Here is a 13,284-nt window from a genome sequence, read left to right on the forward strand (position 1 = left end):
GACACAGCCTGGATCTTTTCAGTCTGCCCCTGCTTTGTTCATCAAAGTGGGCTTTGCAGTGTACACAAACCCTTGTTTGGGGATTTAGCGTCAAACCCAACTGGTGTACAGTACTCTCTGACTGATGCCTCCAGGCTAATGCTCTCTACAAACAAGCCGGGGCCCATCAGTGGGGTCTGAGCGTGTGTTCACCAAAAAAAAAAAACTGCCCGGATAAAAGTGCTGAATTTCTGACATACTCTATACGGAGTGACGCTGCAATATGTCACCCTCAGGAGAAAATAAAAGTTGTCAGTCAGCACTGTTTGCGTGTGTGTCCAAAAGCCAGTTGCTTTGCCAATGTTCAAGGTGAAGGACCACACCCACTCGTCTTTGAGCACTTTGTTAAAAAACCGCCTGGGCTCTATCGAACAAAAACACTCGTCTCTGTTGATCCTAATAACCTGGTGTCACGGCGAACATCCCAATCTGAGGGCATCTCTATTTAGTACATGGTGAATCGCATTAAAATAGAGCAGCAACAGCTTTTGAAGGTTGGTGGCAGGGTGTCGCTTTGGGAGCGAGCGATGGCAGGTTGTGAAATGCTGCCCTGCGGCCTTTCCCAGGAGAGCGGCAGCAGCGGTGTTGAACTCCCTTCACCTCTGTGCCATTACAAACATGCCTTGATGACAAAATGTGTTATTGATGTTCACCTGAAGGTGAAAGCAGGCGTGTTTCTGTGGACATTCTGATCTCTCTCTATCTCAGACACACACACAAACACACACACACATACCCCCCTCTCTCTCCATTGCGTTCCAGGCGTTCAGGCTACTAAATCACTGTCGCCATTGGCTGAAAGGGGTTAGGCAGACGTGGCGCAATAAGGAGACTGCCTGACGCTTCCCCTCCCTGGAAGAACTGGGGACCTTGCCTCAATGCTGTCCATCCATCCTGCCAGTTCCATCAAGTCAGGATCAACAAAGCCCCGAGAGAAAAGGCCCGTTCTCTCATCAGCATGTCCATGAAAGCACCGAGGTCCATGGACGTTGAAGAGCATGCAGAAAATATTATAAGGCTCAGGGACTTGGCATTGACATTAAGGACAAACACTGCAGTTCAGGAATATTAAGGCCTGGGATTTGCATTACCGCTTTATGTCTGCCCAGTCACAAGCTGTAATTTTACTAAGGTTGTTAAGCAGCTTTGCCAAGAAATCCTGAGTGGATTGATCAAGAAAATAAATTTGGTACGTGATGTTCTGCCTTAATGGATGACCTTTTCTCCAGCTGTTTACAACAGCAACCTCCCTTCAATGTCAGAAACTGCCAGTAAACTGAGCGGTTCTGTTTGGGGACAGGACGAGCCTCTCTCTGTTTATGCTCTGTTGTTCATGTTTTCTCTCAATTCTCAGCAAACACTTGCCAAATAAAATCTGCATACATAAACAAAGAAGAGGAGGAATTGATATTCGCAGTTCTTTCGCAAGGCCAACACCAATCTGCTGGCCTGCACAAAGTCCAAACACATCACCCACAGTTTTCCATGTTGCTGCCTAACAGCACAAACAATTAGGGACGCTCTCGCTGCGCGGTCTTGACGTTGCAGCTTCGCAGAGAGCCAAAAGAGAAACCGCATGGGTTTGCGCTTCACCAGCAAAGCTCAAACTTTCTTTTTTCTCCTTCAAAAAAAAAAAAAAAAATCCACTCAAACCAACCTCCTCCTTCATCACTGCCCAAAATTGCTCCTGCTCTTACAGTCCGTCGCACCAAAAAACAATAAAATACCATCTGTTTTTTCTTGGGCCTGAGCTCCTGCTAGGCAAAAGGACTTCCGCACTTAAATACCACATGAGTCAGATTAAGCTGCCAGTCACTTGCCCCTCAGACACACAGCGTTCGTGTCCAATAGCCCACTTGGCAGGCCCTGCCTTCAGAAGACAAACTAGCTAAAGCTCACCCTTCTCTCTGCCTCGTCTACTCGCTATGGAAATCCCTGGTGACCGCTTTCTTTCGTATTGTGGACAGCCTGAGAAAAAAAACAAAGAGCAAGAAGCCTATGGGCTGGTGAGCATTTGAGCCCACCATGCATTCCCTCTTTTCTTTATACCCCCCATTTTTTTTTTAGTGTGTGACAGTCATGTGAACAAGGCCACGCACATTCTTTCATGCATGAGCCCATAATTGCTGGAAGGACTCTGACAAGCACTCAAGAAGACAAGAAAAAAAAATTGCATTTAATCTGCGAGGTCAGAGCCTTTTTTTCACCGTAAACATTCAGCATTGTTCCTCCAAATATAAGCCGGTTATCAGCTTGCTGACGCTGCCTGTGACTGGACAAACCTTCGCTGACAGCCACTGGATGGAAACAGTCAGACAACTAAAGTGGCAGCATCCTTAAAGGACTAATAACATCAGGGATGACGCGTCCATATGATCTGGATTTGTGCCCAGCCACTTAATGGGTCCGGGAGGCCGTTTACTTCAGCGAAGATGTCATTGAGTGCACTCTTAGAGCCAGAGAGCTCGTCTGTAAAGCCCGTAATGAATAGTTAGACCCAATGTGGAGAGGTTTGAAAAAACAGAGGACCAAAAAGGAAAAAGCACAGAGGGGGTAAAAAAAATGTTTAACTCCACCAGCAATCTGTTTCCAAACCCACGTGCAGAGGATAACATACCATGAGACTACTGACTGTGAAGTTTGTATTTAAAAAAAAAAAAAAAAAAAAAGAAAAGAAAAAGTCCAGCAGATGTTTTTGGGATTGTCTCGTGCTTTTGAGCCTGACTGCTTTGGATTCCTGCTTAAGATCTGGAGGTGAAAAAAAAGAAGTCTTGCTCTGTTTTGTCTGTTTTGTTTTCTATCCCTATGATCCAATAAGCCTCGGAGCCACGTGATGACACTAACGGATGTTGTGCCTCTCTACTCTAAGCCCCCCCGCTACCACCGCTCCCTGGTTGTGCACTAAATTTTTTATTACATTCAAGCAGTAAGGCAAAGAGCAGCTATGCTACCCCCCACCCACCCACACACACACACACACACACACACACACACACACACACACACACTCCCCCTGCAACTCCTCCGTTGAGCAACACAATGTGGAGTCGAGTAAGGGATCAGAGGTCTTTTCCTGGGCCAAACCCCCACAGTCTCCCTCAGACGAGCTCACATGGTTTGAATCAATGCCGCCACTAGAGCTCTTTAGTGGGTCAGTTCAATAAATACTACCAAGCTCGCTGGGTATCTGCTTTGAAAAATGTATGTCGTTTCAGCCGAGAGGAATTCCTAATCTCGGCCGACTCGGAAAAACAAGCAGCGAAAAAATCAAGACTGCAACGCAAACATATTTTGAGTGCTTTTGTTGTTGCTGCCAAACGTCAGAAATCCCTGTTTAAAATTTCTCTTTGTCGTTTTTGTTCCTACAGTCTTGAGACGAGGAGGAAATTGGCCCTTAAGAGCCTGTGGAGATTCCTGCCTTTTTACACTCCTTCAGCTGTGAAAGACAACAGAGCTATCTCTTCTATAAAGGGCCTGCTGGAGCTTTGTGCAGTGCAGCTCCTTTGAGGTGAAGAATGGGGAACGGCCTCTGTGATACTTTGTTGTCGCAATAAAACTCCCTCTTATTGCGGCAGATACCGTATCAATAAACTGAAATCTCCCATGACTGGCGCTCTGGTTACTCAACCTTTAAAAGAAAAAAAAAATACACCAAACACACATGCACAGACTAAATCACTTATCCAAACTTAGCCTTAGTGAAATTTTAAAAGCATCATCAGACACATGCTATTTATAGACATGGCAGAAAAGCCTGTCATGTAGCACATGAGCCTAGAATTTAAATATATATTCTAATGTCTGTGTAAAGATATTAAGATAAACATGGTGTTTAAAGATTAAACTAATTGTTACCCCAGCCTACCTGCTAAATATAACGCCAGCTTTAAAATACATTTAATTAGCACAAGGCCTGATTGGCACATTAAACAGACAGGAGTGTCCAGTTAAGGCCGTGCTGCTCAGGAACTGTGTGGCCTTTGGGTGCAGCTGTCCAGATTAAGCAGAGGAACCAAAGGGATAACACTGGCAGGAAAGTTTGATCTGATTAACGTTGGCATTGCTTGCAAAACCTTGTTTGTATTAAGTGCATATTTCAGGAAGGCAAAAGCTTTGGGATAACGTGGCCTGGCGGATCACAGAGCCGCAGTCTCACCGACGTTTCTCAGGGAGAAAAAACCCAGCCGGGGCGCGTAGAGAGGAAGAGAAGAGAGGCAGAGCCGAAAGTGGGTCAAGTATATATAATGCAGTTATGAAGCTGAGGGATGGTGATAACATGCAACGCTGTTTGGACGTTTTAAAGGGTTTAAATAATTGAAATCAAACATGATAACGCGGGAATAAAAGGCCTTGTAATAACGGTTATACCAGTGTGGTAAATAACAATAACAAAATGGGAAACAGGCCATGTATAGAGGCTGTACACACACACACACACACACACACACGGATGTGGAGGCTTTAACTTCCCCAATTAAGTGAAATGAAGTTGAGGAGGCAGGAAAAGGCACCTACAGTGATTGGAGCCGTTCCAGTGCTGGTTTCTGATGGACGTGCTGTAGGGATGGGGCGCTCCGGGCACCAGTCCTTTCTCCGGGATCAAGCATCCTCTGCTCTGGTTGTAGTAATCCATCATTAAAAACGGGTTCGGGCTGGGATTCAGTCCCACAACGTCCACACTCTCATACATCATACGGAGCAGGACGACAGCAGGGGATTATTATCAAAAAAAAAAAATTGTCGCGCGCACACACACACACACACACGCACGCACGCACGCACGCACAGGAGCCTTGTGGTTTTCAGCTCGCCACCAGCCGAGGTAGAAACTGAGGGGGCCGAACCGGAGGAAGGGGAAACTGCATTAAAATCGAGGGGAAAGTGGTAAATCCAAACCCAGCGGGAACATTTGAACATTTGGCATCTTCTTACAGCTCTGGATTGATCGAAACCCCCAAAACCCGAGGAGGGAATCAGTGTGTGAGATAGCCTAATCGGCTGCGCTCAATTTGAAAACATAATTTAGAAAAGCAGTCTGCATGGTGTCCAACACACACACGAACACACTAAATAAACCGAAAACGGCCCGGGTAACTTCAGCGGAATAATCGGTCCTTTCGGCCTTGCTCAAACACAGAGCAACATTTGAGGCTGTATCCACACCATAAAGAGGAGAAATAAAAAATCCAGGAAAAAAGGAATCTCCCAAATCCGTGTCTGGAAACACAGGGGCTTGTCAAGAGGCGCAAATATCAGAGAGGAAATTCCGTCTAGTTGCAGTTTGTCCTTTGGGTTACGCTCGGTTGTCCCGTTTGCGCCCGCCGTGGGTGGACTCCTGTCAGCCGTCCGTGAATGAACCGGTCTCCCTCCGTGCGCTACACCAACCGGCCGCTTCCCTCGGTCAGACCCCAGCTCTCACACATCCAGGGTCGCGTGAAAAACACGCAGCGCCGCCTTGTTTGTATTCGCAGAGAGAGACAGAGACGCCTAAATCATCCCCACACCAAATCGTGCTGCTATCATGTTCTGCAAAAATGTGACAAGGCACAGCAGCTGAGGGCTTTGGCTCCACCTCCACCAGGCTCTTTTTCTTTTTTTCTCCACCCCTCCAACCCCTCAGTCTCTTTTCATGCGTTGCTCCTCCTTCGTTTAACCCCTTCAGGGACGTCACCATGGATCTCCCTCTCTCTGTAAACCCGGGCCCTGCATGGGATTGTGAAAGAGGAAGGGGGTGGATAGGGGGGCCACCGCCACCGCCACCGCCCTCCCTCAAATTTAGGTGCTGGGGCTTTAAATAAAAATGTATTTGAGGACATGATTAAGTTATATAAGCTGAGTAATGAGTCTTTCATATCTTTACACGGAATTCATGGACTTAATGAGGGCTGCACCATCTCTCTCTTCTTTTTTTTTCTTTCCTGGAAGTTCCCATCCATGTTCTCACTCTTTATTCGGGCTCCTCCTTCCAACTAATTTGACCCTTTCCCCCATGCTCTCATCAGTCCCTACCCTCCGATTTTTTCTTCTCCCCCAGCCCTGTCTCCCTAATTTGCCTAATGCTATGCGGCTGAACTTTTCCTGAACCCAGGGAAGTAGGCAGCCTCACCTCCTGGTGACCCACTGGCTGACTCGGATTCGCCTTTCTGGCTCGCTCTCATCCCACATTATTCAAGGTTTCCCACCTTGTACACTCAGAGTAACACCATTACACTTTTCCTCGAGTGCCTGCCCAGAGAGGCGCCTCGGTTCACCCGGCACACATAAAGTAACAAAAGTGGCAAAGTCACCCAGTCGTGGTAACTGACGCTGAAATTTTTTCTCACAGTGTAGCTGCAGCCTGGGAAAAAGTCCAGGAAGTTGTTTTGCCACAGACTTGCACCACCTCCCCTGTTAAAATGTTACTCCACCTTTACTCTGCAACATTCCATGCAACATTGTTGCAACTTGTCATGTGAACACGCAGCTGTGTCGTCCACCTGGCTTGAGTCCATGCCAAAGCTTTCATACTCTAAAGGCATGAATATCTCCTTTTCAGGCTCAGTTGATGCAAATTACAAAGCTGGAGGAATTTCATGGCGATTATGCACCTACAAACACATCCAACCTTTTCACAAACACACCGCCGGTCTCATGTTGTTGGTGTTGACAGGGAAACTGAGCTGTTCAAAAACACTGACCTGTGATTGTCATGTGATCTGGACTACAGCTGCCAGCTCAAGTTGCCCGTGCATGTTCAGTGGTAGAGATTAAGGCCAAGTTCCCGCTAGATGTTATTTTGTGGAACATCTCACATTATAGGACTATTTCTTCCCACCTTACACTGGCATGAGTGAAAAATCAGCTCATTTGAAATACCGATAAAAGACAAACTACATTGGAAAATATTAGGCATGTTTCATCATTGATTGGGACGTCCCAGACAAAGTCAAGAACATGACAACTTGTCACCTGTCCTGTTCCATTGTTACATGCGCAATCTTAAGTATTTTTCAGCTGTTTTAGTATCTTAAACTTTCCTAAATTGACCGAAAGATGCCTGTTTAGGCAGAAAACACTTGCTACATGAATAGCCTTTTCAAATATATCTTCATTAACATGAAAATGGCCCAAACCCTGTGCGACTTGTGTTGTAATGTACACCACTGCATGCACAATACCTCTCCTCCCCCACTTTCCCTACACCTGAGCCACAGGCCACAGCTGGGTCTGACCAACACGGTGTCTGAGAGGGATTATCTGCATGGAACCTGGCAGGGGGGCTCAGCCCGCTCCGCCCCCACTGACTGTGACACTTATTTAATGCAGGCCCCAGTGTGTTTACCCTGCCTGATAAGAGCCCAGTGTGCAGGCCTGGGCCACGGCGACCCCTCGCCTGCACTGATAGTACAGCCACACATTCCTTGACAGGATTAGCCCTATGAGTAATGGATGTCAGAAAATGCTAATTTTCCAAAGGGGAGAGCATTCATCCTCGGGTAATACCCTGTGATAGCGCAGAACAAGCTAAGAGATAACGGATTGTTGATCATTGCTTATTACGGAAGGGGGAGGGAAGAATTTGAGATTAGACCTGAAAAAAGTCCTTTTCCCACAGCTCTCTAACATTTATTTTAAAATAAAAAAGTCCTTTTGTCATCCTGGAAAAGGGCTGAATATATCCAGGCGCCTTACGTGAAATAAATCTGGTATTTTTATTGTCACAGGAGGAAACAGAGTGCTCCTTTGGGCAGACAGTTAGGGGAATTAGATGTATCACGTCACATCAATAGAAAAATACGTTTGGTTTAGTGCCGGGTGGTGTCCAGTCTGTATGCAATACAGATTACAATAAAACACACATACACACATGGGTATTTAGTGATGCATTATAAGTAACACACATCAGGAAAAAAGTAGTTTTTTAAGGAATAACTACTTTCTTGTTCCTATTTTTTTAAACTGTACTTATACTCTGCACTCTAGTATATTTTTGAAGCAGTAATCTACTATTTATTTTACTACATTTGCCTTTCATACCTTCATTACCACTAGTCTAGATCTAGTCTTGGATTGAGGCGCACCTCTACTGCAGATGCCATGTTGCCAGCTGAGTGGAAACATATGCACTACCACGCAATGATGATGGAGCAAAACCCAGTACAAGAGGTAGCTTCCAGTGACAAATCCTGACCACATCCTAACACACTTTTTACATCAAAGTCTAAAAAGTTATGAAGTGCTTGCTGTGCCTCCCAAAAAACACTGCGATCTCCGATTTAAAAACTCCTCCTGGGGGAAAATGTTGTTAGCCTGCTAACATTAGCTACTGGTATGTTAATTTTTCATGTGTTATTCTCTGATGATAATAGTAACTGCAGTTACCCATCTGATAAAATGTTGGCGGTTGGGCTTTTAAATGCATTAATCCTCTTTAAAAGGGGATAAGATTAATAATTTATTAAAATAAATTCTATAAACAAATGCTTTCATTATTTTGCAGTGGCCCACACAGCCTAAAAAATGATAACTTGTATTTTGAGTAATTTATTAACCAGGTACTTTTTAATTTTTATTTAGGTAGGTTTCTCAAATGGTAATTATCACTTTTCTTTAGTCCTTTATTATAGGAGTAATTGTACTTTTACTTGAGTATAGAGTTTCATTACTCATTCCATCACTGCATACACATGAGTGTAAGCACTCACACACACACTTGACAATTGGTGCTATAAATGTAGAGGAAGTGATCATGGTCAGTGCTCTCTACTGCATCTTCATGACTGTGTAAAGACAGAAAGAGTCACAAGAGGTTCGAGGTGACTGTTCTTGGTCCAGCAACAATAAGCACCGCACTCCCGACAACATGGAAAAGTATTTTATCAGGAAGCAAAGTCAGAGAGAAGGAGATTGCGTCCCGATCCCCTAATATGCATCTCGATTCCTTAACTAGAAAATCAAAGAAAATGAGATTGCGTCCTGATCCCCGAACGCTTGCACAGCTCAGGCTTCAAAGCGTTGTTGCATAAAGTCCAGGCAAACCGATGGAGAGGCCTGATTAAAGAACCATTCAGACATGGAGGCTTTTGCAGAAATAGATGGTTATGTAAGTGCAAATAATAGAGGGATACCACGAGCGGTAAACTTAGCGCCCTTGATTCAAAGCAGAGCTGGAGCTGAGAGTCCAGCAGAGAGATGGGGGGAGGGGAGAAGGATTTTTTAGGAGGGAATTCAAAGAGTTTTATGGGCAAGGGCGGAGAGGAGATTGCTGGCTGGACCTTGAGGGTGTCAAACTATTTTTACTGCCCCCACTCTCCTTTCTAAGCCCAATCTGGGGTGTTAGGAAGCAGTAAAAAGTGCACTCCTTGCCATTCCTCCCCCCAAGGAGATGTCCAGGTCTCTGTCAAGCTGTGGGGCGAAACATGCTGTCTGCATGTGAGCAGTATTATACCACGACTGCGATGATCAACACTGTAATCCCTCTACCCCGACACCGCCACTGGCATGATCCCAGCAGCCAGCTTCCTCATGCCACCAGGCTCACGTCTCCCCTGGGTGCATGTCAGCGTGTGCTTATTTGTGAGTGTGTGTGTGCCGAGGCGCATGTTTGCTTTTAAGTCTACCTGAAACTACCACTCCGTTCCCCTTACTGCCATTACGGTTTCTGTGTGTGTGTGTTTGTTTGCACAGCTGGTTTTGTGCAGCCCGTACAGGCAGCACCAGCCAAACCCAACAGCTGTGCTCCCCGACAGCGAGCCAATGTGTAATGAGGGCCCGACCCTTCGATGTGAGAACAAGCTGCAGTTATCGATGAACACTGCACCACTTCCACCTTCTTTCTGTCAATCTACTGGAAACACACACATGCACACACACACACACACACACAGCCTGACCCAAAGTTAAACTGTTGTATAGATCTCTACATCTGTGCTTTGCTATCCTCAGTGTGTGTGTGTCTTTTCTAAAAGAGACCCTCTTAGTGGCTGCAGGGATTTTGTGAAAGCTACCCCCCCTGTCATTATCCCTTTAATGTCCCTCTGACAGCAGATTCCAGCATTTATGGTACAGGCCTATATCTGCCCATAAAGCCTTTTATTGTTTAGCCCAGCTCTATGGCGGCCGTAACCTGGTTTTCCCATTTTTTATGGGGACCTTCACTATATCACAAGGGGGAGGACAAAGCTGCCCACCATCGGTGTTTACCAAAGTATGGCCTACTCATAAATCCATCATGGCCGGCGGCATTCTAGAAATACCTCAGCAGAGGGAGAGAAAGAGAGAGGGAGGGGGTGGAGGAGACATAGCTTATTGTATAGCTTGTAATCGCCCACACTCTACGGCCTTGAGTTAAAGGGCTCTTCTCCGCAATGATCATTATGTCTATGTTCCTTTGCACAGTCCATCACTCAGCAAATCAAGGGAAAATTGCTATGGATGTTACCCTGGAGGAAGGATATCTCAATATCAGTCATCCCGGACTTGGAATGGCCCCCATTAGCTGTCAGAAACAGGGAGATGTTTAGTACATACGGATGGACACGCCGCTAATTCTATTAAGAAAGACAAGAAGGACAGAGAGTGAAACGGAGAGAGCAGCCTAGAGAGAAGATGAGAGAAGAGACGGAAAAAAGGTTGAGGAAGTTAGCAGAGTAAAGAGGATGTACAGCTGGGATAAACAAATCAATGAGTCGTGGTGAAAGGAAGCGAGCAGTTTGTTTTACAAATATGAGTTCAGCAAGGTATTTTCTAATTATGAGACTCTTAGAAATAATGGTACAGAGACATAGGTGTTATTAAATTCACCCAAAAACAACCACCTACCTACCTCAGAGAGTAAGAAGCAGGTATAGAGTATGGTGTGAGGAAGCTGTGGCCCTGTGTAGGTGTATACAGATATTTCTGAAAACAGATTTTTTTTTCCTCTACATTTTATTCTCTTGTCTACACATAAACAGAGCTTTAGGTCACTATAACTGAGATTTTATTACAGTTACTAATTATCTGTGTGGATGTGTAAAACAGAACATTTGAGAAAGAATGATGTCATCTCCTTCACTTGTCCATTGTTGCTTTTTGTGAGCATATGCTAGAAACAACGTCGGCAGACTTTCGTTTTGTTAACGTTTAGTTAGCACTGCTTGGTCTAACTGCTTTAGATTTTTATGTAGTATTGCTGCACCACTTCACGAATGAACAGAGGCATCTGCTGCACCTAATTTTTTTTTTGTTCCATGTCAGCGACAAGGTTTGAAGTTTGCCAGAAACAACAATTTTTGGATCAGGTCCACTTGAACCAGTAGATCATGGGACACTTCCAGACCATTACTTGTATGTTTGAGTGAGCTCCTTCATCCGTCTATTTAATGGGAATCAATGGTAGTGCAACCTCCAGTAGGTGATTTAAAAAATGATGATGAGGGGAGACTGCAGCTAACGCCTGCGAGCGTTTGGAGTCTTTTTTGTGTTCTAATGAGGACAGAGATATTTTGTACAGGAAGTTTGTGTGGACAGAATTACTTTTCTAAAATGGAGGGGAATAAGATCCATATTCAAAACTATCTGTATACATGCAGGCAGAGCCTAAGGCTAAGAGATGATCTGCTCCAGGAGAGCACAGAGGGAGAGCAGGGAGCAGAAGTGAAGAGGCTGGCAGAACTCACAACTCCGAGCTCAGTCCACATTTCTGCTCTGCCAAAACTCCGTCTGAAACTGGCATCACCGCTGCAATTACAACTCAAGCTATGTTGTATTTATCTATGTAAGATACCATTAATTTCTCCATCTCCTGGATCCAGGCTCCCGACCGCAGATTTGCCCTCATGGCCTTAACTCAGAGTTCATGTTGAAAAGACAGACGGAGTGAAAAGTTGAGGGAGCTTTGGAGAATAAAAAAAAAAGCTGTCTTCTCATCAAAAAACTCTTTCAAGCTTTGATTTTTGCCTATGTTACCCGATTCCAGGCGTTTCATCTCTCTCTAACAGAGATCTTAGGCGCTGCTGTCTGGGTGTTGAGGCACCGTGTTTAAAAAGCAGCTCTGCATCACTAACATGAACCCCCCCCTCCCCCCTCCGCAGTATTTTCCTCTCTCCCACCCTGCCTCACTCCGCTTTCTCTCTCTCTCCAGTTTTTGAAGTGCTGCAGAGGGCCGATTTCCCGTTTTCCATTCAGAAGTGTGATGCTCGGGGTGGCCTGGAGGGGATATGAGAGGAGGTGGCGGAAGGGGGGTTAGTGGTTCGCTTTAAGTGGATTGCCCTCAGTCTTGTTGTGCCCAGCCTAAAGCATTATAACGCCTCGCCAAGTGACCTCCACTTGAGTGGTGCCCCTAACACCGGCGCCGGGCAGGGCACGCTGATTGTTGTGCTTTAGTACAAAGACCGAATGTGTGCCATGAACCGCGCAGAGGTTGGATAACTGGAGGCTGAATGTGCAGTCAACACTCATGGAAACTGTTGCGTGTGCATGTGTGTGTGTGTGTGTGTGTGTGTGATACCGCTCTAATCTTGCCCTTGCTCTCATAAAACAGACAGCACTCTCCTGGGCACATGTGCCTGTTGCATCCTGCTTTTCATGTTGTCAAGTGTGTCTGCATTTGTGCACGTTCCCTGACGATCACTGTGAAATGTTCAAAAGTGCCGAGCTGGTTCAGATGTTAATGAAACATGTGAAATCCCCTGCTTAGCCAGCAAGTTGGGAGCTGGGGACAACAAAGGCCCACAGGAGAGCAACAGACTGCCGCAGCTCAGAGCATGACAAATGCCCCTGCCATCGTCACCACTGTGGCCCCTGTTGCCCTGCCTTTTATAGGGGGGTGAGGGGGAGGCTGGCGGTGGGGGATCTCCCTCATTCTAACCTGGGGAGGGGAGCAGGAGGAGGGTTAATGGAATGGATGACTCCGCCACATTAAAAGAGAAGGGAGCAGAGCGATGAGGGCGAGGGAGGAGGAGTCATCAGCATTTCAAAAGAATGAGGCACAGGGAATGTAGATGGAGCAGCTACTCCCCTTTTCTCTGCCATCTCTCACACTCTCTGTTATTGTCCACCCCACCTCTGCCCTAGTGTGTGTGTGTGTGTGTATATATATTAATATATACTTATATGTATGAAAGAGATGACTTAATTGGATGACAGCTGATGTTACCCGCAAGTCCCAGAGGTGCACATGGGTCAACTTCATCTGACAGTGAAAAGTGCCCTATCAGAGCATTTTCATCGTGCTGTGGTTGTCTCTGCAGTCAAAAGGTTTTGCTCAGCTTAGCCACAGGCAGC

General features: G+C 45.8%; 1 protein-coding gene across 6 annotated transcripts in view; it reads right to left on the minus strand.

Annotated features, from left to right (window-relative positions):
• The window catches only part of raraa (retinoic acid receptor, alpha a), a 174,759-nt gene that overhangs the window by 39,558 nt on the left and 121,917 nt on the right, over positions 1-13,284 (minus strand). Inside the window, exon 1 of one of the 6 annotated variants that reach the window (XM_049562640.1) lies at positions 4,555-5,583. The exons of the other annotated variants lie outside the window; for them this stretch is intronic. Coding sequence (XP_049418597.1) covers positions 4,555-4,732 — 178 coding nt within the window. The 5' untranslated portion in view covers positions 4,733-5,583. Of the gene's footprint in view, positions 1-4,554; positions 5,584-13,284 lie in introns of those variants that run through there. 6 annotated transcript variants of the gene reach the window in all.

Source organism: Epinephelus fuscoguttatus, linkage group LG20, assembly GCF_011397635.1.
Source record: "Epinephelus fuscoguttatus linkage group LG20, E.fuscoguttatus.final_Chr_v1".
Taxonomy (NCBI): domain Eukaryota; kingdom Metazoa; phylum Chordata; class Actinopteri; order Perciformes; family Serranidae; genus Epinephelus; species Epinephelus fuscoguttatus.